The sequence below is a fragment of the Hippichthys cyanospilos genome, chromosome 14 (genome assembly GCF_059441005.1).
Source record: "Hippichthys cyanospilos isolate Australia breed blue-spotted pipefish chromosome 14, RoL_Hcya_1.0, whole genome shotgun sequence".
NCBI lineage: Eukaryota > Metazoa > Chordata > Actinopteri > Syngnathiformes > Syngnathidae > Hippichthys > Hippichthys cyanospilos.
The window spans coordinates 14,719,719-14,743,579 of NC_142382.1; the positions used below are offsets into that span (position 1 = coordinate 14,719,719).

The 23,861-nt window shown below is 39.1% G+C and overlaps 2 protein-coding genes, 1 long non-coding RNA gene and 1 other non-coding gene across 4 annotated transcripts; 3 read left to right on the forward strand and 1 right to left on the reverse strand.

Moving 5' to 3' along the window:
• The first annotated feature begins 14,323 nt into the window (after positions 1-14,323).
• marcksl1a (MARCKS-like 1a) lies at positions 14,324-16,888 on the forward strand. Its single transcript, XM_088432573.1, has 2 exons — positions 14,324-14,652; positions 15,536-16,888. Exons 1-2 carry the CDS (start codon positions 14,566-14,568, stop codon positions 16,067-16,069), a joined length of 621 nt encoding a protein of 206 aa, XP_088288699.1. The 5' UTR covers positions 14,324-14,565; the 3' UTR covers positions 16,070-16,888.
• LOC148413116 (uncharacterized) lies at positions 14,337-15,476 on the reverse strand. The gene is made up of 2 exons (XR_015867736.1): positions 14,858-15,476; positions 14,337-14,768 (listed from the first exon to the last, which is right to left on the reverse strand). It is a non-coding gene; the product is annotated as an uncharacterized LOC148413116 (long non-coding RNA).
• A 3,717-nt stretch (positions 16,889-20,605) lies between the features above and the next one.
• Positions 20,606-20,687, forward strand: trnas-gcu (transfer RNA serine (anticodon GCU)). The gene has a single exon. It is a non-coding gene; the product is annotated as a tRNA-Ser (tRNA).
• A 78-nt stretch (positions 20,688-20,765) lies between these two features.
• Positions 20,766-23,690, forward strand: adi1 (acireductone dioxygenase 1). Its single transcript, XM_088432574.1, has 4 exons — positions 20,766-21,043; positions 21,968-22,087; positions 22,205-22,384; positions 22,541-23,690. The coding sequence occupies exons 1-4, from the start codon at positions 20,927-20,929 to the stop codon at positions 22,655-22,657; spliced, it is 534 nt and encodes a 177-aa protein (XP_088288700.1). The 5' UTR covers positions 20,766-20,926; the 3' UTR covers positions 22,658-23,690.
• The last annotated feature ends 171 nt before the right edge of the window (positions 23,691-23,861 follow it).

Genomic DNA, 23,861 nt, shown 5'->3' on the forward strand with positions numbered 1-23,861 from the left:
AGTCAGAGAAGGACCAGAGAACCTATCTGAATGTTGAACAATCGTTCATATTGTCCTCACACAGCTTGGCACAAGCAAAGTAAGTCTTTTTTATTAAACTTAATTTTTACCCACCTAACTGTTATGTATTCTTAGCTTGAAAGTGCATGTGAAATCTAAAAGTTCAATTGCATTTATTGATTTTATGCTACAGTTGCAGAAGTCTACTGATGATAGTGGTAAACCAAATGTCAAAGAAGCAAAACAATTCTATTAGGACATTGAGTAGGCTCTACTAAGTACTAAAATGTATACGATACCAATTAACAACTTAAACCATCGCTTGGTTTAGTGACAGAATCCATGGATGATTTTTATTCATACGTCATCATTCATCACCAAATCATCACCAAAATCTGCAGCGCATATTTGTACCACACGCCAACGTAATGGCCACTTGCACATTTTTAACAGAGTCCATATGGAATTATAATTCATAATCCTCCTTTGACAAATAGCGCTGATGAACAGCCCAGAAGAAAAATTGATTTAACAATCTATTCTTGATTGCATAGTTATTCACAGTGGTGTGGAACTGCAAAGCAAAATGCGTTAAGTTGTCAAATGGCAATGTGGCTCTCTTGCGCGTTGTGCTGGATTAAGTTAAATATTAAAAAGTAGTCCACTGTAGTGCAAAATGCCGTTTTTTGGTCACATAAACAGTATTACAAGCTCAGATCAATAAATTATATAACCACATCTTCTTTTGAAGCATTGTACATAAGTAGTACATCAATCCAGCTCAATAATCAACGTATTTATGTATCAACCCATTCGCAATATATACATTTTAATTTGGCACCATTATTATCACGAGTAACTGGAGCCTATTTCAGCTGACTTTCTGTTGAGTGGCACAGTAACACCTTACTGATCGCTAGTCAATCGCAGCTCAAATATATTGAAAAGAAACAACCTTTGACGTTCACATTTTCACCTATGGACATCCATCCATCATCATAGCCGCTTATCCACATGGGTGGCAGGCATGCTGACACCTATTCCAGCTGTGTTTGAGCAATGGGTGAGGTATACCCTGAACTGGTTGCCAGCCACAGAGTACAAAATCACCTAAGGGTAATTTATAGAGGTTAAAATCCATCCATAATAATTTGCTGTACCTTTCTTGCATGTATTTGGGGTGCAAGTGGGGGTTGAAGGTGAACCTGCGACCTCTGAGCTGGAAGGCGGACGTGCTAATCAGTCTGCCACCATGCCGACCTCACCTATGAACAATTTACAGCAGGGGTCTTAAATCCTGGTCCTCGAGGGCCGGTGTTCTAGAAGGGTTATATGTTTCTCTTGCTGCAAGACACCGGATTCAAATGATCAAGTTGGTTATCAACTTTCTGCTGATCTTGCTGATTGTATGATCATTTGAATCAGGTGTGTTGCAGCCGAGAGACATGCAAAACATCCAGGAAACCAGCCCTTGTGAACCAGGATCGAAGATCCCTGATTTATAGTATATAACTAACCAATCCAAAGGCAACAAACTGAGTAGCCAAAATAATAGATGGATGAACTTTTCCCGGGTAGCATATTTAAATGTTTTCGAACCGTAGTTTCCATCTCAAAAACATGACTGTCCTTTGATATCACATCCAAAACAAAACTATTTTGATACCCGTTAATAACAGTCTTGTGTAAATTTCCCCAAAATACATCAAGGCTACAGTCAGAAAGGCCAAGCATTCATTTTCACTATGCCAGGAGAGGACTTGATTACACTGACAGCTGGGATGAACGTGGTCATGTTTTAAGCTCTAGACATAAGAACTAGACAGCTCTGCAGACAATCACACCAGAAGTACACATTTGCACAAACCCTGACACACTTACAGAAACGCCAAACTTACCATGGCATCCACAGTATTGTACCAGCAAGACAGATGGTGTGAGCATGTTGGTGATGGCTTTTTGTTTCACAACGGATTAATACATGGTGATTTATGAATTATGATTGTTCATTTTCGCTTTAATGAGGTTGTACTATCTAGACCAATTTTCATATAGCTATGTTTCAATCATACATTGTATTCTGTGTTCTTGCGTAATGCATGCATTATATTTCCAGGCGACATGAAGTTGATACGCAATGCCTGAGTCATGCATACGGGCTGAGTGTGGCGGGGATAACCCTTGAAGAGCTCATTTTTCTCCGTCTTTGCCCCCACCTCCCCTCCCCAGCTCACGCCAGACTGCCTGCTGAGGCACAGCAGGACTGCCAGGTCATACTTAACACCAAGCACTGCCTCTTCACCATACGCCTAGATACCCATCCCCCATTGCACCCACCCCCCATTTGATCCTGAATCTGCATTACAATAAAGATAGTTTGGGGGTGGGTTTTTCAGGAGGCAGGAACGAGAAAAAACTGATGGGAGCAAGGGAGAGTAATGAGTTCAGGATTTTTTCTTTTTTTTTTTTTCATTTTGAGGGGAGGTTTGTCAGTGAGCAGCAAAACTAGCTGTGACCTGGCGTGGTGGGTGAGGTGGTGGAAGCTTATGGACTCACACACAGAGAGGCAGGTTGTGCTAAAAAAAAAAAAAAAAACGAAAAATGATATGGAGGGAAAACAACACTGACAGCTGTGTACAAAATGAAAAACTAGAACTCAAGGATAAGCTTACTACAAAAAAAAAACATATGACAGGCATGAAGAACATACAATTAACAGAGACCAACACCATTTCATTAGCGACAATTTGAAATCAACACTTCGACAATAACCCGGCAAGAACTGAACGGAAAGCGGAAACTAAATACAATCAAAACCAAAGAGACCACATGGAGCACCTGGGCAAGATGAGTGGCCAACACAAGGGAAGCAGGTTAACACAGACAATTGGATGCAATAACACTGATGAGACACTGAGACAAGGGGAACAGAAATATGAACAAAACAAACAAAAAAAAACAACCCAGAACAGAAAGCCACTGAAAACCCTGACACTCACCAAAACACAAACAAAACACCACAGACCAGAACAGAACTGACCAAATGTCTGCACAAACACATTTTGATCTAGGTATATGCAAGAGATTGTTTGTCATGGCTGTATCTACTGGAAGCTCCTGCAGATGTTCTACCAGACTGTTGTGGCGAGCGCCCTCCTCTACGCAGTAGTGTGCCGGGGAGGCAGCACCAAGAAGAAGGACGCCTCGCGTCTGGATAAACTGGTGAGGAAGGCGGGCTCGGTTGTGGGCACAGAGCTGGACAGTCTGACAACTGTGGCTGAGCGACGAGCGCTAAACAAGCTGCTATCAATCATGGACAATCCAACACATCCACTACACAGCATCATCTACAGACAGAGGAGCTGCTTCAGTGACAGATTGCTGTCACTGTCCTGCTCCACGGACAGGCTGAGGAGATCATTCCTCCCCCATGCCATGAGGCTCTTCAACTCCACCCGGGGCAGTAAAAGCTCACATTAAACTCTAAACCTCATACTCTGCACTGCACTATTCACTTTATACAAGCACCTTAATTATACTTGCACTAGACTCCAACGATTCACACTATTCTGTTTACACTGTTAACAAGCACCTTAAGTATACTTCTGTACTGGACTTATGTGTATCTTGTGTATTTTATTTCTCATATTTTATATCTCGACTTGAGGATACTGCTGGAAATGTGAATTTCCCTACGGGTATGAATAAAGTATCTATCTATCTATCTATCTATCTATCTATCTATCTATCTATCTATCTATCTATCTATCTATCTATCTATCTATCTATCTATCTATCTATCTATCTATCTATCTATCTATCTATCTATCTATCTATCTATCTATCTATCTATCTATCTATCTATCTAAACAGAGACAGATTTATAAACCTTGTTCTTTGTTTCAATGAGCTCTAACATAAATTATGGGAGCTACTTTTGATTTTCTTGTTTACACAAGAAATTATTGAAATTAAATCCCTGTTCTATGCCAGTTATTGACTTGAACCATGAGGGACCACCACTTGTTAAAAAACTTAACAATGTCATACCCTACTAAGATGGCCAGGTAGGAGAATGCCATCAAAAAGTGGCCAGCAACACTGTACAGTCATGTTTAGCTAATTTCTTAACCCTGCCACTTCTGACAGTGAGTCAGTGATCTCAAACACTTTGAGAAATTTGGATGGATGGATGGATGGATGGATGGATGGATGGATGGATGGATGGATGGATGGATGGATGGATGGATGGATGGATGGATGGATGGATGGATGGAAGGAAGGAAGGAAGGAAGGAAGGCAGGTTCTATGTCTGATTAAGTGCCTTAATCAGCATTTGCATTACATATCCTCAGTAATGAGAATCAAGCTTGAACATTTACCAAAACACTTAAATTATCCATTACCAGCAGTAAGAGGTTCATATGTTGGCTTTAATTATTTGATAGCAAATTATTTTTCATGTAGGATTAATACCTTAAAAGCCCATTTTGCCACTTGCTGTCGACTGATAATGAAATCACATGCGCTCAGGTAATGACCAATTATGGCTCTCCTCTTTTCTGGATTTGTTTATGTGATATTGACAAGCTGAGCCATCTTTAGTTGTTACCTGAACCCTGAGGACATGCGATGTCATTTTCAGTGGATAGAAATTGATGCTATGTGCTTTTACAAATATTAATTAAATGTGAAAAATGCTTTTGTTATCAAATCACAGACTAAATAAGTGAAAATTCCAAAAAAAAAATAAAGTAATAAGCAAAGTGTAAAATGCTCTAAAGCAGAATTCACTGTGTGATTTTTTTGGGGGGGCGCCATAGAGGTACATGTTTTGGAACAGTCATCCATCCATTTTCTTATGCTTGCAACGGAATAAAGAAGTGTTATGAAGATGGAGGGAAGATGAGGAAAAGCAGGCAGTGATATTGATGAATGAGATGATGGCACACTGACCTAGTAATGCTGCAGCTCCATTGCCAGTGGGAATGAGCTGCCCCACAACTGTACAACCCCCGTCTGGCACACACAGATCATCCCTAGCCTGCTTCTATCATCTTTTTGGTCATTCATCCTTTTACTTGTATGTATGCTTCCTCACCTGGGTTGATTGAGGTGAAAAACATATGCTGCCTCAAACTTTAAATACACAAATTTATGATTACAATGAGAAAGTGAAATTTGAAATAATCATTTGAAATAAACCAGACATGATTAGACAAAGAACACACCCGCTATCATTTTGTCCTTGACTGGCTTCACACCAAATCACGTTTGCCCTTAACACCAGTCGGACAGAGAAGCAAGCGTTGCCATAGCAACTGGCTCTGTGGCATGTCTGTACTCATGCAGAAATGTTGGGAGGGGTGTGCAGCATCATGTGTGTGTCTGCCACCAAAAAGAGAGATTGAGCCAGTGAAGGAGAAGGTGTGCGTGTGCATGGTGGGGGATGTGAATCAACAGACCACACACATCAAAACAATTACTGTTCATTTTGCAGCCATCTTTAGACCTTGTTTCCAAGCCTCCGCGTGAATAATTAATCCACCAGTGAGACAAGCCAAAATCTCAATATTTGCCAAGGACTGGACATACTAGGCTCTAACCATCCTCCTGCCACAATGCTGCAGATACATATGTTGGTGCAAGGCCCTGCCAAAATGGCCACCATGAACAACTTTGAACTTGCCTTCTGGTGCGAATTCTGTGCAGTCAATAAGCCTGTTGATCGAATCATTTAGCATAATAAAGAGCTTCTCTTAAATGGACACGCCCCTATTCTTGGCAGTGAAGGGGACGGTGCACCTGATTGTCTTGAAAAAAAAAATGTTTGTATATATGTTTGTATAAAATGTATATATATATATATATATATATATATATATATATATATATATATATATATATATATATATATATATATATATATATATATATATATATATATATATATATATATATATATATGCCCACCTCCAGACTTGAAAAAAATACATACATCAGTGATTAGTTTTGGCAACGCTCTGCAGGTTTGAGTCCAGTGGTGAGTATTGTAGCGAATTACAAAGCCATAGTGCTTGTAAAGACAAGCTAGCAGTCTAAAAGATAATATTGTCCTCAAAAATAATTTCGAGTAAAACATGTATCTCGGAATTGTGCATCAAACTGTTTGCCGCTCAAATTAATTTAATAGGTTGATCCAAGAACTATCTTCAGTTAAAAAAAAAAAAAAAAAAAACCTTGCTCTAGATGATGCCGGATGATATTATGATCTTCTAAAACAGTGAAAATGATGGTGTTTGATGTCACAGAATTCTGAATCATTTTCTGAACCATTGTTTCAATTCAGAAGTTGATTTTTAGTATGCAAAAGTAACCCTTTTAGCTCCCTCCCCCACCATTCCTACTTGTCATGCTCATCCATTGGGAGGCTCAACACACAATGGAGTCCTTTTATCTGATTTTAACGCTTATCCTAAGTCGGGCCATGAAAAATGGGCAACCACACAAACAAGGTCATTGACTCTCTGAGTGAGGGAAAAAAATAGTGCGGGCAGAGTAGAAGAAGTGATGTATAAAATGTAACAAAAGTAAGTCGGCAATCGAGACCAGAGGAAGTCCACCTGCCACAGTTGCATTTTTCACAAGGGAAAACGGGTCATTTTTAGATCAAAACAAGAGCAGTAAAAGTGTGTACAGTGAATCAATGTTGGGCATTCAGTGTGATTTCTCTCATTTCACAGACTCGATAATCTGTGCAATTATTTTGATATCAATATGTTAATTAATTCACAATTCTTGAGCAAATATTGTTTCAAATTAAGTTACATTGATAATATCAATAGGTGGTACTCCATACATAAAGTTCTCCAAGTACATACACATGATAGGATTGCTAAAAGATGCACTACACCTTTTGACCACGTGTAAGAATGTCACTGTGTGTTTTCGTGCTATACATGTGACAATAATTCTCTGCAATCTGATGTTCTTTTGCCAGTGGAAGGAAGAAATGAAGGAGAAAAAAAAAACAGTATTCAACAATAAGGCTTGGCAATATTGCCGAAGCATATAATCTTAAGATTTTGTTTTCAACAAAAATTCAATTTCTGTTTCTTTTCAGATTTTTGCCCCTCCTATTTGCTTCAAGATAATATGTAAGAATGATACTGGAAAATTGAAAACAACTTTTGCTGTCATTTTAGCTAGCATTTAACATTGATAACTTCCTTTTAGAATGAAAGTGCAAAACGTCTGCCTTGCATAAAATACTTCTGTAAACAAACGTAGCAATAATCACATTGTATGACACTGATAAAGTGCCAACTTAAAACTTTTTGTCAACTTTGTTCAAGACTAATAAAGCAAAGTGTATCACATAGGATACAAACAAGAGGATGCAAACACAAGTATTTGGATAACGTCATGCCAATTCTATCAAATCTAATCGGTTCTATTCTATGCAAGACGTGATGTGTTTTATTTTTTGCCCCCCCTCTTCTTTTTTAATACGATTTTGGCAAGAAGGAGCAGCCTGTCAACTGCCTCTGGCTTGAGCCATGCCCTGCTGCATGTTTTCCACTGTATATATGGATGCTTGATATTTAGCGATGTGCAACGTGACCGCTTCAGTGATTTCTCTGCACTGTGCTCCTTTCTTATCATCCGTGTTTCCTTGTGTAAATGACTCCTCCACAGTAAGCTGTTGTTAGCAGGCATCTGATGGTTGACATGGTTTTGTTCCTCTCGCAAAACTTGACATTTTACCCATTCAGTGCAGGCCTCTGTTTACAATGCCGAAATACGTTTGTTGCCTTTTGTTGCAACGAGCGTCAAACAATGCAATGGTACTCGCTCCACATCTGTTGTTGCAAACCCAAACCACTGATGATAAGACTACTGGTTCTCTGTCTCCAGCCGTAGCAATGTTGTGCTAGCCTACTGTTTGGCATGTGAGGAAGGTGGAAGCCACAGAAGCTAATGAGGGCAAAACATGCCACGTAAAAGAGGAGGAAAATTTTATTTTATTTTTAAAATTGTCAAAAAAATTTGAATTAATCTAAAGCCTCATCACATAAACAGTTCATTTGGAATTGACAAGCTGCATCTGGTCTGCACATGTTCTGTCCTGACATGAATTACTCATGACGTTGTTGTGTACGCACATGAATAAAAGTATTAAAACAATCACAAGTAAATAAATGAATGAACTCCATCTTCCATCAAAGAATGTGATAGAGCTTGACATATATATATAGGTAATGTGATTAGCGGAACATCGTAAACCCGGCTATAAACTGAGAAGTTTGGATGTATGGGCATACAGTATGGTGATTTCAAATGAGCTGTAATCTCTCCTGATGCATCAGAGAACTTGCATTGGAGCAGTTTTAAAGGTATGCTGCATGGATGTCAATTCTGGAACGTGTCACCTGTGGCTGGAAGCCTGGCTCTTTATGCTCCCGGTGGTTGTAGTAAATGTTTGCCTAACCCATAATACACAAACAAGCATTGCAAATGTGCTCAGAAGATTGCTGTTTGCAGAACGATGGTTAGCATCAGCATTATTGCCACTGTATATTGCCCTGCTTGACTAAAAAAGAATGGACAACACATGCAAACCCAACTGGGAATTGGGAAAGTAGAACCAAACTGTTTCTCAAAAGCCATTCAACCTCTAGCGTATAAATGCTTTTGCGAGCTGACTGCCACAGTGGTGGACAAATTGACAGAAAGGACAGGAAAGGAGCAGTGTGCATGAATATGGATGTGGATGTGAATATGGATATTAAAAACACACACACACTCATGCAAATGACCACTTAATGAGCTAAAATTAAAAAAAAAACTATTTTGTCCATGTTTTTCACTGAACAAGTTGATATAGTACTTTCATGAAAGGCTCACAACTATGAACAATTTCGAGTTTTTCATGAGCTAAGTGTACTATTTGAAGCTGGAGTTCCAAGGTATGCAAGCACTGCATGTACATGAACACTTCACACAAAAGGGCCAAAAAACAGTATGGAAACTACAATCTTATTCAACTACAACACTTATTCCTGGGCAAGTTAGATTTCTTTAAAATAACTTGCCAATTTATGTTTTCAGAATGTGGGAAAAAACCAAAGCAAACTCTGCACCGAGAGACCTGAAGCTAGATCCTTTTGACTGTGAGGCAGATGCACTACATGCATCATGATGCCGGCTGAGCAAGTTTTTATAGCTAGAGTGTTGGTTTTAACAATGCAATAATGTCTTAATAAAACTGAAATGTCACAATGTAGAAAATTAAATGGGCTTATCCATGGCCTCTTCACACCAGCTCTATTAGATTCCCCCCAAAAAATATGCTTTTTTTTTTTTCATTTTGTGAGCCTGTACTTTTGCCCTATCAATCCTAATGATGTATTTATTTCAAAATCAAGACAATTAAAAAAAACACTGCTTTTGAGGCCTCGCGACTTTTGCACCCAAACTAATAAAAAGCAACAAATATATTGTAAATTTATTTCAATAAAAGTATATCTTAAAAGTCATTTCCCAAGGAAATTTCTGTCTGCTTGATGGTCAGTAAAATACCTCACAGCACTTTATGCTGACAATTGCCAACCCAGTAAAATCAGAACAGGGACCCATTTTGGGTAATGACCCAAAGTTGGGAAATGACTGCTATCAAGTCAACATTGGCATCTATAGCATTCTATTATACCTTTTCCTCCATCCGATGTTACAAGACTTGGAGGTGAAATAGCTGCATAATATTGGAACACTAGAATAGGCTGACTTCATAAGGGAAGTCAAGTCAAAATCTTTCTTTACAATAATAAGTTTGATGTGCCCTCACTAGTCCAAACATGGCATTGTGATTTATGTTGCATTTGTGGAACAAAATATTTTTTTCAGACTGTACTGCCTCCTCGGATACACCACGTTCAAACTTTGGTTAGGTGTTAAAGTGAAGCCCCCGTTGCATGACCTTTGTGTGACTTTTCAAGCCCATTTCCAAAAGGGGCTTGGAGTAAAGAAAAAGAAAGTTGATAGAGAGGGCTGTGTTTCCAGGACAAGCGAAAATTGGCATGTGTTTTCACTGATATACAAAAAAAACTATCGAGGTATGCGTTTTTACTAATATACAAAAAAAAAAAAATATCCCGGTTAAATAACTGTCTGCGACACAAAGGCAGGATCCAAATTCGAACTCCAGAGGAGTGAGGCAGACATGGTAACCACTAGGAATCGGATGAGGTCTTATTAGAGATTAGAAAGCCTTGAGATTTCATGTAACTGCACAGCAAGAGATCTATTTACTTTTGGCAGTTGGTTTGTAAATGAGGTACACAAGAGAATGCACTGCTCTGTGCTGCTTTTAAATGCTCTTCATAACAGTAGAGCACCTTGTCAAAAGTTGGGAGTAGTAAATGACTGCAAAATTTGATGCTGGCACAGTTGCTGTTCCTACTGATCACTTTTGAACAGAACAAGCTTACTCAAATATGTGTTCTGTGGCTTTGATGTCACTTCATCTCATTGACCATTATTTAAATAGTGAGAGGTGGTTAAAATCTGTTTATGTTTATGTAAAAAAAAAAAAAAAAAAAAAAAAAGTTGGACCATTCATCATTAAATGAAAGTTTTTTTTTAATTTGGTCTTCAATATTTATGTTTGATTCCCCAAACAAAAAAAAAGGTATTTTTCTTGTTATTTTTATCGAATACTAAATACTCAAAAGCGGCAGCTCTAAAGGAAAAATACAGGGTGCTCTGAATAATTTCAAATCACCTCTGTGGTCATATTTTGGTTTTCTAATTGAAGTAAAGGATGGTAAACTATTGGAAGATACAGTAAGACAAAGACAGTTTGTCTCCATATGTAAATGATCTTTACATTTGCACACGAGACTGATCATTTTCTCGTGGTCTGCTCAGTAAAAAGAAAACAGACAGAAAACTTGAAAATGTATATTAGAAATGATTTTATCTTTTTTTGCAAAAATCTTGTCCCATCTCATGAGATAGCTGGTCTTGTGGGATTTGTGTCTCGTCCCGTTCATAGTAACCAAATGCTGGCACATGATGGCTTTCAGATTAAACAAATGTACTACTTTTTTTTTTTTTAATTAGAACATAACTACACTTTCAAAACAGATACAACAACAACTACTTATGGAATTCATTGGGCCTTATAGGGGCCACAATGTGAAAACATCTCTGCTTTGTGATCATCAACCCAGAATGAACACTTTGAAATTCAACATCCTCAATGTTCCTGCCTCGTCCTGCGAGTGAGTCCACTCATAGATGCCCACATCAGAGAAATTCCAAGGTTATGATTAGACGCACACTGGATGGTGGGATGGCGCAAAAGCAGCCTTTGAACAATGTTGTTGTGTTTCTTGACTCATTTGGGGGGAATGCATGGTCAGCTCGAGTGTGGTAAGAAAGGCTGGGAGAGGGTGTTCACAGATTTAAAGTCCCTCAGGGTGTATTCCACTCTGGGAGTTTTAGCCCAGCAAAAGGATGGAGATCATTCTCTGGGTGGCGTGTGCATACCTCGCATTCCACGGTTGTGACATGTTTGTGTGAGCGTGTATATGAGTGGAGGGGGTTGATCTTTGTGCTTTTGGATTCTTGGAATGTCAGACAAAGATGCCTCAGATAATACAAAGGAAATCGTAAATTAATTAAGTCAAGCAAAGACTACAAGCAGCGGGGGTCTTTAGGTGGCGGTCTCACATTGGGATAACATGGAATTCAGTGTGGAGATAAGGGATCTCATTTGTTTGTTTTTTTAATTAATATTATTAATTTGAAAATAATTGAGACTAAGGGCTTTAGATTATGATAGCAACTGGATTCTAACTCCTTAATCTTATCAAACGACCAGGAAGGTGACTGATGTCAGTCTCACAATTGTGCAATTCACCATATTACTGCATGTCTGTCAGTGCTGATGAGACAGCAGCACAAGTGTCACCAAAGGTCTTAAGAAAACTGTTGAAGCTGGTTGCTATGTAATCAAATTACTATCACTCAGAGAACTTTACTTTTTATTAAGGAACCACTGAAAAACTGCTACACACAAATGTGAGCTCATTTTGGGAGCATTTGTTGAGTTACAGTTAACCATATTTTCTCAAAAATTGCATCACAAGACCTGAAGTGGGAACAATGGCAAAAATGTCTTTTGTCTTGTTGTTAGTACCATAATATATGAGGAAATATTACGGAAAACGTGAGTCACCAATTACTTGAATATAAAAAGGTTGTCTAGCATGTCTGTCTTAATGTTTGTGTGTCTATTAATGTTGTCAGATCTAAATGGTGATCTCACAAAAATGACATATTTACGTATGTTTGAACGCATTTGCAAGTACTTTCAAGTATAGCTGTACGCTAAATATTAAAAAAAGTGTATTTTTCCTCCATAATGCCAAAGATTCTGATAAACCATACAAGTTACTAATAAACAATTGTAACTTACTTGATTTTCTAACACATTGATAAAATCACACATTGAGCAAAATCATAAAAAACGTTTATTTATTTAATTTTTTACTTGCACATCAAAAAAGTCAGTAACACTTGGCAATATGAGGAAAATGAAAGGAAAATTTCAGCATTAACCAAACATGTACATGCAATCATTTTCAAGAATATTCAAACAAAAAATATGCTGAATTGTACCCGTCAATAGATTCAAAAGTATATAACAGTCAAACATTTTTACTCCACACTAGGTCTTTGAAGAAACTGGAAGACATTTTACATCCCACCCATCGATTTTTAAATAATCCACACACAAAATACTAAAACAACACGTGTTTAAGTAAATATGTTTGGCTTGGTGTGTTGTGTTGCCCTCTCTTCTAACTGTAGGAGCATGTATTTAATCAGTTTAATATTTCAAATAGTAGCTAGTATTCAAGGAATGTGTCCCAAATTGTACATGTGAAACCATGTTACCATCACCTTTTTAGCATGCTAGAAGAAGATCGCAGTGAATCACATTACAATGGATTTTACATCAAAACAGTTTTCTAAAAGAATATATAGACCAAAGATATGATGGCCTCATTTTTGGTATTTCTTTAAAAGATAAATACCTTTGATTAAAAATCTCATTGAACGTCTTACTCTACCCCATGCAACTCTTATGAACACAATGGGAATAAGACCATTTTTTCTTTACTTATTTCTAAGTTTGTCCTTTTTGTCAGCAGTCGCAGCTCACCAATCAGCTAGTTTCCACGCCAGAGAGAGAGCTAACATTCATCTGAAATTGCAACCCTGTTAAGATGTAATCCTGTTGCTGTGATCAGAGTGACAGCAATGTAAACACCTCATAAATCATGTAATAAAAATGGTACCATTTATCTGTAAGGTGAGCTAATGAAGACATTGATAGTTTACTACCTATTATTGATGAATGTGTAACAAAAAATCATTAAATTGAAAGATTTTCTTAACTATAATTTTGAAATGTCCTACCACTCTGGAATGACCCACATAACGATTATGGCAATTTCTGTAATGTACATTATGGGTTTATTATGTGACTTATGGGCACAGTAGTATAAATTTTACCCTGAAGGAGCTCGGACAGCTTAAGATAATTTGTCCTATTTAAAATTTGTACTAGTTTGAGAGTGGCAGTGACTCTGGCGGTAGAGAGGGTCATCCAGTAACCGAGGGGTTGGCTGTATGAATCCCGCTGTCTGAGTCATGTGTCATCATGTCCTTGGATAAGACACTTCACCCACCTTTCCTCCAGATCAGAAAATAGCAACTATGCATCAGTCAGTCTGCCCTATAGAAGCTTTGACTATATAACATGTGTATGATTGTGTGAGCGTATGAATGATGTACACATTTTAAAGCGTCTTTGAGTGTCTAGAAAAGCTCTAGATAAAAGTGAATAAAGATGATTTTGAGTAACCAAGCCTTTGTAGGGCCTTATTGACCTCAAATTATGCATCAAAGTAATCTAGTCGTGATTATCCTCACACAAACCAGACTAACTAAATCACTACAAACTATCAAAAAGCCCCCTGACCCAAAACCAGTGAGTGAGAAATTTTAGGTCATTTAATGCGCAAAATAGTAAATATTGAAAACTTGATCAAATTCAACAAGTGACCTTATCATAAAAGTCCTCACGCCAGACGGCTTCAAAGCGATGTTGCCAAGTGGCATGCTGTTGGAGGGTTGAATTGGGCCCCCACCCCCCTCCCGGCATCACATTGGATACGGCCCTGCTGACACGCCCATGGGAGGGGACTCGAGTCGATTTTTGAGGCGCGGTTGAAATACTCTCAGTCTTCTCTCTTACATCCTTTAATTTGTCCTCAGCCGCCGTGGGTTGCACAGTTCTAATTGGGAAAGGGAGGACGCTCTCGGTGTCTGTGTAGTCTGGGCGAAGGAAGGATTCTTCACTCCTCGGCGTCTTCTCACTCATCTAAGAACTGGAATTATCAATCTGAAAGGGGAAAGAAAAAACACAAAGTTTTTCTTTTTCGATTTATTTTTTGCGTCTTTCAGAGCATCCAACGGTAATTTAAAAAAATGGGAGCCCACATGTCAAAGGGAGATGTAGCTGTCGAGGGGAATGCCGCCGCCGCCGACCCCGCTGCCGCCAAAGCCAACGGCCAGGTGAGTACATTTGCAGCAAACCGAGGCGTTCGGCACCGGCTGGGAGTCACATGGCACCCAACGCCCACTACCGGCGTGCTCGGTGCGGCGGGACCAAGCTGTTGCTCAGCTACCGTCTACAATACATTGGAAACCTCAGAAATCACAATTATATAGTCATCAAATGATCGAAATTGGATTGTCGCGTTTAAAATGCGATTCTCACTTGCGAGCACCGGGCGTGCCTTTGTTCATTTCGGCTGCAGGTTCCACGAGGGAAATTCACCCCCAAAAACGCGTTTTTAAGTAGTACATTTTAACTAAATGTGTAGAGTTATTCAAACCAGGCGTTATCCTATGATTTGGCTTCAATTGTGGGAATCAATTTTCACTCGAGTCTAAAGATGCGCAAGGGAAAGGATGCATATACGCTCTGCTGAAGGCACATTTTGCAGCGTTGCAGACAAAAGCACGGATACGCGCCTGCTCACTAAGCCTCGGCAGGTTTTACGTTTGAATAAAATTGGGTGCAATTTCAGGGAATTTGAAGACGCGGAACATATTAATGTATACAATGTCGAATTATGATCGACCATAAGAAACTGGCCTTGATTTTTTTTTTTTTTTTTACTCAGAACTGACGCAATAGACACGAATTAAAGCCATAAAAGATGATGGCGAGAGCAGTTGTGACGAGGGGATTCCTTTGTTCTCGCAAGCTTGGTAGCAGACGCAGCGCTACTGCCACCGCGCGGCGGATTAAAATAATGCAAAAAAATCAAACCACCCGCGGTTTTAAAACAGATCAACGATTTACATCTCTTGTATCTAGTCATGGTCATTTCAGCCGCTGCCACATTAGTTACTCCTATCTTATTCGCTGACAAGCCCTCTTGTTGTGTAGGAAAACGGCCACGTCAAGACTAATGGGGATGTGTCCGCCAAGCCTGACGGTGATGTGGCTGCTGCAGACGGCAACGGCACAGCCGAACCGGCAAAGGATGGTGAGGCCGGTGCCGGGGACGCCATTGAGCCTGCTCCCGCGGCGGACGGCGAGGCCGCCAAGACAGAGGGTGAAGCCCCTAAGGATGGCAAGAAGAAGAAGAAATTCTCCCTGAAGAACTCCTTCAAGTTCAAGGGAATCTCACTGAAGAAAAGCAAGAAGGGCAGCGAGGAGGCCAAGGAGGAGGCCACCTCCCCCGCAGGCGAGGAGAAGCCAGAGGAAAACGGCCACACGGCCAAGGAAGCCAAAGACGAGACGCCAGCCGCCGAGGCCAAGGAGGGCGAGGCCGCCGCCGCGCCAGTTGGGGAGACCAAGGACGCCGAGGAGGCCGCCCCAGCCACAGAGGCCGCCCCGGCTGATGAGGCCCCAGCTGCCCCTGCCCCCGCAGAGGAAACGACACCCGCGGCCCCCGAGGGCGACGCTAGCGCAGAGTGACTGCAACCCGGCATCTGAACTAATTTTCCAAGATTAAAGTATATAAATATATATAAGAAAGACTCATGCCACGTTCTTAAAAGTTATACAACAAAACTACAAAAGAAGACAAAGGATATATCACATTTGCTGATTCAAACACCAGTTCACTTGCCTTTTGTTTTTATCAGTTCTTGACAGACGGAATCTCAACCGGGCCCTCAAATTGAAAGTGTCTCCCTCTTACGGTACACACAGGGAGCGCATGTGGAGAAGGTAACTGAACTGGATGTGGAGCGAATCAGGAATATAGTTCTGACTTACCCCCGCGCCCCAATTCGTGGAGAGGCAACCTACAGCATGGCAGCCCTATAACATTTTTATTTTTGCCTCATTTTTGGGATCTTAAGATTGCCATCGCTGCAGGGCATACCATCTCCTCTATTCAAAATGACTTATGGATGCATAAAACCTTTCAAATGATCTTAATTTTTAGAACTATACATTCCTACGTTTTGCCCACAAATTTCAAGTATTTTGCCATGTATAGAAAACAAATTGAGGAGATGTGGGAAAAGATACGTGTCTTTGTGCATTTGGATTCTTTTCAAGCTAAAAATCCCCATTCAAGCTTCTTGATCATTGCGGTGTTCACATTTCAGAGTTTATGATACAGGGGGTTGGGGTTGTGTACAAAAATGTGAGCTTTTTATCTGCAAAACCTTTCTCTGTAAATATGTTTTGGCCAATGTTTTTGGTTCTTTATTTTGCTATCGTTTGAAGATGTTAATGGTTTTATTGTAACTTTTAATAAGGGTAAAATAAATGTTTCATCCCCTCTTGCTGTGTTTTGCCTTCTTATTTGCGCTTACTGATTTGACAGATGTAAGTATCTGAACATTTGGTTAAGTGGTTCAGCAATAAAAGTACTATCTTGATAGGGTTGACAGTTTTGATAAGATGAAATTGCGGGTGGGAAATTCCAAGTACCCAAAAAGGAAAGTATTTTAAACACTTGTACGATTTTACTGTTCGTATTCACATTTGTTTATACACAAACCCCAAATGTGTATTTGTGTGTGCAAGGTGTCTGAAAAGGGTCAGGAAGGGCTTTAGAAAATATTTTAAGAATTCTAACAAGTTTCCCCATTCAATGTACCCATAATCCCACGTTCCTGCAGTCCATGAATTCCCTGGATCTTAAATGGCTTTGGCTGCCATTTTGATGACGTTCCTCTCAGGAACCGTCAGATGCTCAGTACATTGTGAGCAGGCTGCTTATGGTGAGGTAGCCATAAACTGTCACCTCTTTTCTCACATGATTTGCTTGCAGGGCACATGATGAAAAAATCTTGGGGTGGATCTGATTCTCAAATCAAATTTTACAAATATAGGTCGTTTTTTTTTTTTAACTAAATATGTGGTTGCTCTATCTTTTGCCATAAAATGCATGCCCATGCACACTACAGAGAGAATTAAAGTATTGTAATGAGTCGATTTATTTAGTTTGGACCTCAGTATCCAGTTTTGACTTGCATTTTAGGACGGGACAAAATGAGACCTTCTGCAGTGTTAACCATCATAATTTGGAGTCGCCAGCCAAATTTCGAGTGGATTGAAACAAGTTCAAGCTTGGTTTAAGGAAGTCGTAAGTCAAGTTATAAAATCTTGCGCCGTCAAAACATACTGGTATGTTTGAGTTTTTTTAAGTGATCATACAACTAAAAGTAGATTATGTATCTAAATTAAATATTTCCATGTCTACCATTTAAATGAAAAAAACTCCTTAACTTATAAAACAAAACCCTACATTTAAATCATTTTAAATACAGTAATACTGTACATGTTTAATAAAGTTATTTGAGTGATGCACTGTTACTGATATATGCTGAGTAGTCAAGTATAATAACCCAATTTTAAAACTACATGTTATTTCTGGTGTCAATTGGATACCCAAATCTAATTAGTGTCAGTAAAATTTTGAAAAAAACAACAACAAAAAAAACCATTGTCAACTTTGTGTGTTGTCACTTTTTGAATTTGATATGCATTAGTTTAACACAGCGGACATGTTCAACAACCAGAAAAGTATTTTATGTAGAGTAGCTAGTCTACGCAGAAAAAAAGACTATCAACATTTATGCTTACGTAACAATAGCCATTATAACTACTGGTAAAGTTTCAAGCTTTATTGGCTTCCGAATTGAATGAAAGAAAACATGTTTGAAGGGTGATTAGTGAGCTAAACCCAGGCTAACCTAGCTGCTTCCTTTTATTCATGATGTGTCAAACACATGAAAGGAACTGTTGTTGTCTTATGATCCAGATACATCAACTTTATTTAATACTTTTGAACATGAAACTAAAAAAAATAAGATAAGTTGACAACACATATACTATTTTAGTTTTTTTTAGTTTATTTACTAGTTTATCAGCATGTGATAGTCCAAACAGAACATGTTTGAGATGTATTATTACTAAGGGTTCAATTTTAGAATAGATAAAATCATTCCAATCTATCCAAAAGATAATAAACAACTGATTTGGATTAACGTTTGGTATGTTAGAATTTCTTCCGTTCGGTGCAGAAATGAGTAACCTTGGAGAACCTCCTGGCATTGCTTCTAATATAACAGAATATGCATGAGGTGTAACAGGAATACCATAATTTGCACAAAACCATTCAGATGTAAACAACTGACCATCTTCGTTCAGTATTTGACAATCCAAAAATATATTATCAAGCCATCTCTCAATATGTTAGGTTTTAGATTCGTCTCTATTATCTTTATGTCACGGCTCGGCGATGGAGGACCCAAAAGCTCACGCAGGTAAGTGAAGGTAAGGACAGAATGTTTATTTGCTGAATGGTACTTGCGGGGGCGAAGGCAGATGAGGACGGACTATGGTGGCGGGGCTCTCTGGGTCGGGGAAGAGGGGACGCGGCAGGCAGACGGATCCGAGAGGAGGCGGATAGTACGGGACCTCGGGCAGGGGCCTTATTTCGGCAGGACGGATAATCTGGTCGGAAGTATTGCTGGAAGGCTCTGCTGGACGCATGGAGACGATCTGGCTTTATACTGGGTGGTGGATCGGTGGCAGCCGATGCTGTTCAGGGCTGATTGGCAGGAGGGGTGAGTCGGTGAGATGTGTTGGGCAATGAGTGGCTGGACCGATGGCTTTGTGACAGATCGCTTTGTGACAGATAGCTTTGTGACATGTTATTGCAACTATAATACTTGTGTGGGGAAAAGATGACCATCATTGACCAATACAAAAGAAGTTGACTATGACATTTTGCTATAAGCCGCGCCGGTATATAAGCCGCAGCAGCAAAAATTAAGCAAAATATCATCTTTTGCTACGGATAAGCCGCTCTGGACTATAAGGCGCAGGTATATGGTGGTATAATGAAACCGTAGTACTCAAACTCCAGTCCTCGAGGGCTGCAAACCTGCATGTTTTTCATGCTGCTCTCCTTAATACACCTGATTCAAATGATTACTATAATTTACAAGATCTTGCAGCGCTTGCTGATGAGCTAATAATTGGAATCAGGTGCGCTAATGACAGAAGCATCGAAAACATGCAGGATTGTGGCCCTTGAGGACTGGAGTTTGAGACCTATGCATGAAAATTTTCTTTGTTTTTTTTAATTGTCTACCAACTGCAACATATCCTCTCTTTAACAGAGTGAACATGCCTACATATTAAGTCCCAACATTATATTTATAGAAATTGGATGGATGGATATTACTAACAGAATACTGCAGAGTTAAATAGCAGTTCAAACTTGAAAACAATACTTTGATAGCATTGTAGATGCATTTCCATTTCCGGCTTTGAGCTATTATTTTCTATTTGTATGGTTCAATAAACATGCTTTAGGCAGTTCTATGTTCTTTCTATGTTAAGTAAGTTCTTGTTTGCATTATTCACATTTTTTACATCAATTTTTGCACTTTTACTGCAAATGAATATCGGCTCCATATATCGGCCATCAGCCTCCTCTAATTAGGTACTAATAATCGGTATCAGTACTGAAAAGACGATATCGGTCAGTCTCTAGCATACATACTTAAAAAAGTGTCAAATTTTGCCTGTGGCATATGTAATAATGCCAACTTTTCATTTTTGTTATTATAAGCAAAAGTGAACAAAAACATGTGTTCATTGAAAAAAAAATCAGTAGGACAAAGTGATCATTCGGATCAACTGTTGAAAATCTCTGTTTCGAATTAAAGTTCCAGCTGATATATGTTTTCCATGAGATGGACACGACTTCCCCCATTGAGATCTCCAAACGTTAACATCATTTAGAGCAGAATGCGTTTCTGATATGCAACAAAGGTCTTCATTGAGATGTAGCGTATAGCTTTTAGTTTAATATTGCCTCTAAGACCTTGAGCATTGAAAGAAATTTAAAAAATAATGACAAAATGAACACTTGAAATAAATTTACACCCTGGGAAGAAAATATAACACGTGGAATTTAACGTTGAACACTGTGGTAAATGGTTGTCTACATTATTATATTACGACCTACCAGGCACAGCGGACGAGGTGGCCGAGTGGTTAAGGCGATGGACTGCTAATCCATTGTGCTCTGCACGCGTGGGTTCGAATCCCATCCTCGTCGGTTGTTTTCATTAATCTGCGATACTGATTTTTTTTTCCTTTCTCGTTTCAGATTGAAGCAATGATTGCTAGTCATACATAGTACGTAACATAAAATGGTGGTTAGTGTTTTTCAAACCGAGTGTATTGAACGCACCGATACGGTGCTTAGAATTTGGAGGGTAAGTGAACGCACCATGTTGCGCCATTGTGGTTCAACATTTTAGCTCAACTTTGCTTGGTGAGTTGTAAACGGCGATTATGGAAGCCTGGTACATGGACAACTCTGACGAAGACCAAAGAAAGCCGCACAGGCTCGACCCGAATCAACCCGTTTCGTTGGAGAAATTAAAACACCTTGGCGTGTTTCACTGGAAGGTAATTTTTTTGTTTACCGCACTAATTCCAGGCATATGCTTCCACATATCACATACTCTTTGGTCGAGAATAGTTTACAATGAAGGGGCTGCACCTTTGTAGGATTGTGGTTTCTGCAAAACGATTTCAAGATTAAGTACTAGACCTTAGAGGGCACGTTTTTTTTTTCGAACCGCCATCAGGCGAGAAACTCAGACTGCATAATAAAACACTGAGGAGTCTTTAGTGGTAAAAGACAAAAAACTTTTCTGTTTCTGATACCGTTTTACACTTCCTGCTAAAGTATCAGAATAAAATGCACTTTCCTTTCCAAGTGGGCTTAACGCATTTAACCAGAAAGCCCCCTATTTCCAGTTTTAGCGATTGAGTACTTGACCGTAGACAACACTTAAAAAAAAATAACTGCATCAGGCGATAAATTCACGACTGCATAATGAAATACTGAGGAGTCTCCAGTGGTAAAAAGACAAAAAAAAAACAACTTATGTTTCTGATGCCGTTTTACACTTCCGGGTTAAGTATCAGAATAAATGGCAGCTTTCTTCTAAGTGAGCCTAATGCATTAAACCAGAAAGCCCCATATTTCCATTTTTAGCGATTGAGTACTTGACCGTAAACAAAAAAACAAAAAACAAAAAAAAAACCTCTGCATCAGGCGAGAAATTCACGACTCCAGAATTAAAGACTGAGGCGTCTCCCGAGCCAAAAATTCAAAAGAAGTTTCTAATCATATTCTACACTTCCGGTTGAAGTGTCAGAATAAACGCAGTTTCCTTTACAAGCAGGCTTAATGCCATTTAACTTGAAAGCCTCAAATATCCAACTTTTTGCGAGTCGTGTATTTATAACCAACATACCTGTGATCAGATACCTTACAGTAGCTAAGAAACAACACAGTACAGTACTGTACGTTTTTTTTGGCAGCTGAATGCTGACCTCTATGAAACAGACCCAGAACTGCAGCACATCAGGAAAGAGCGAGGATACTCCTACATGGATATCATCACCATTGAGAAGAATACACTCCCAAACTATGAGGAAAAGGTATCCTGAAATCTTAATAACGGGTTCAATTGAGGTTTGAAGTTTGTGTTTGTTCCACAAACTAGCGTTCTGTTGTGATGTCGGATAATGAAACAGAAAACCAATTTCTCTTATCAGTTAAAGATGTTCTTCGAGGAACACTTGCATCTGGACGATGAGATTCGCTACATCCTTGATGGCCAGGCCTACTTCGATGTCCGGGACAAAGAGGACCGCTGGATAAGAATTGCTATGAAGAAGGGGGATCTGATTACTCTGCCAGCCGGAATCTACCACCGCTTCACTCTGGACGAGTCGGTATGTCCCACAGCTGAAACTGAACTTTTTGACCATTGATGAGTTAATGTTTCTGCTCCATATTTGAGGGTGAATAATTTGAAATTTAGTTTAAGATGTTTCTTTACTGTTGTAGAGTGAACCTACAGATATACTGACTTTTTTCTTTGCCTTTAGAATTACACTAAGGCAATGCGGCTGTTTGTTGGAGAGCCAGTCTGGAAAGCCTACAACAGGCCAGCAGATGACTATGAGATACGAAGGAAATATATGGCTTCTCTGCAGGAATCATAAAAAATCCATCAGTATCGCTGCAGTCTGTCACTGAGTTTTACATGATTTAGGATGTGTGATCAGAACATGGTTCTACGATTACATTTTCTATGAACACTAAAATGCAATTGCGTGGCACAACATTATTTTTTGACATTTGAATAAGTAGTATTATAATGTGAAATTATATCATCTACAATGCTGTGAAAAAGTATTTGTCCCTTTCCTGACATCTGTGATTTATTTATTTTTTTGGATATTTCACTCTTAAAGGTTTCATTTCCTCAAACAAATATCAATATCACACAGAGACAACCCAAACATATAAAATGCAGTAATAATGCTTTTATTTACTGGGGTGAGGGAGCTTACAAACCTGACCCTATATATGGAAAAAGTAATTGCCCCTGAAGCAAAAAGTGAGTTGTACCACATGTGGCAGAAATATCTGAAATCAAATGTTTGTGATAAGTAGTGATCAGTCTTTCTCAAGCTTTGTGGAGGAATTTTAGACCACTCCTTGTTGTGAAATTGTTTCAGCTCAGGCATAGTGGAAGGATTCTGCATGAACTGCATGTTTAAAGTCACAGCACAGCATCTCAAACAGATTTAAATCCAAATTTAGACTTGGCAACACCAAAACTTTATTTTTCTCTTTCCATCCCAGCAAGTTGTCCTGGTCCTGAATAAGCAAAGCAGCCCCAAACCATCACACTGCCATCACAATGCTTTGTTGACATTTTTATTTGATCAAATGCTGTCCCATTTTTATGTCAGATGCAACAGGCTGGCCAACTTCCAAAAATTTCACATTTTTCCAGCCTTGGAAATGGTATTATAACCTTGTCCAGAATGATTGAATTTTTGTCTCATGTCTAGGGAATTTCTTAGAACTGTGGGATTATATTGTGTCAATTCTTGGGATTTTGTAACCTACCCTCTAGTTTCTGTGATTTCTTGACTCGGGGAGGCGGCGATCACTTTTTCCAAATAGGGTCAGGTAGGTTTGTATTTTTTTTCCCTTGGGAAATAAAATTAATATTTAGAAACTGAACTTCATACAGTGTATCCTTGAGCTCTGATATTAAAACTGGTTTGAAGAAATTAAAAAAAAAAAAAGTGATAAATATGCAAGAAATACAAAAATCAGGGAGGGGACCCAGACACTTTCACAGTGCTGTTTGCTATAGCTTTGTGCAAGACGATTGTAACTGGAAATTTTCCA

What these genes read in the sequence shown, in the direction of transcription:
- marcksl1a (XM_088432573.1), top strand. Translation starts at nt 14,566, where the DNA reads ATGGGAGCCCACATGTCAAAGGGAGATGTAGCTGTCGAGGGGAATGCC. An exon ending in CCGCCAAAGCCAACGGCCAG is followed by an intron (nt 14,653 to 15,535) that starts GTGAGTACATTT and finishes CTTGTTGTGTAG; the next exon opens with GAAAACGGCCACGTCAAGAC.
- adi1 (XM_088432574.1), top strand. Translation starts at nt 20,927, where the DNA reads ATGGAAGCCTGGTACATGGACAACTCTGACGAAGACCAAAGAAAGCCG. An exon ending in TCCCAAACTATGAGGAAAAG is followed by an intron (nt 22,088 to 22,204) that starts GTATCCTGAAAT and finishes TTCTCTTATCAG; the next exon opens with TTAAAGATGTTCTTCGAGGA. An exon ending in GCTTCACTCTGGACGAGTCG is followed by an intron (nt 22,385 to 22,540) that starts GTATGTCCCACA and finishes CTTTGCCTTTAG; the next exon opens with AATTACACTAAGGCAATGCG.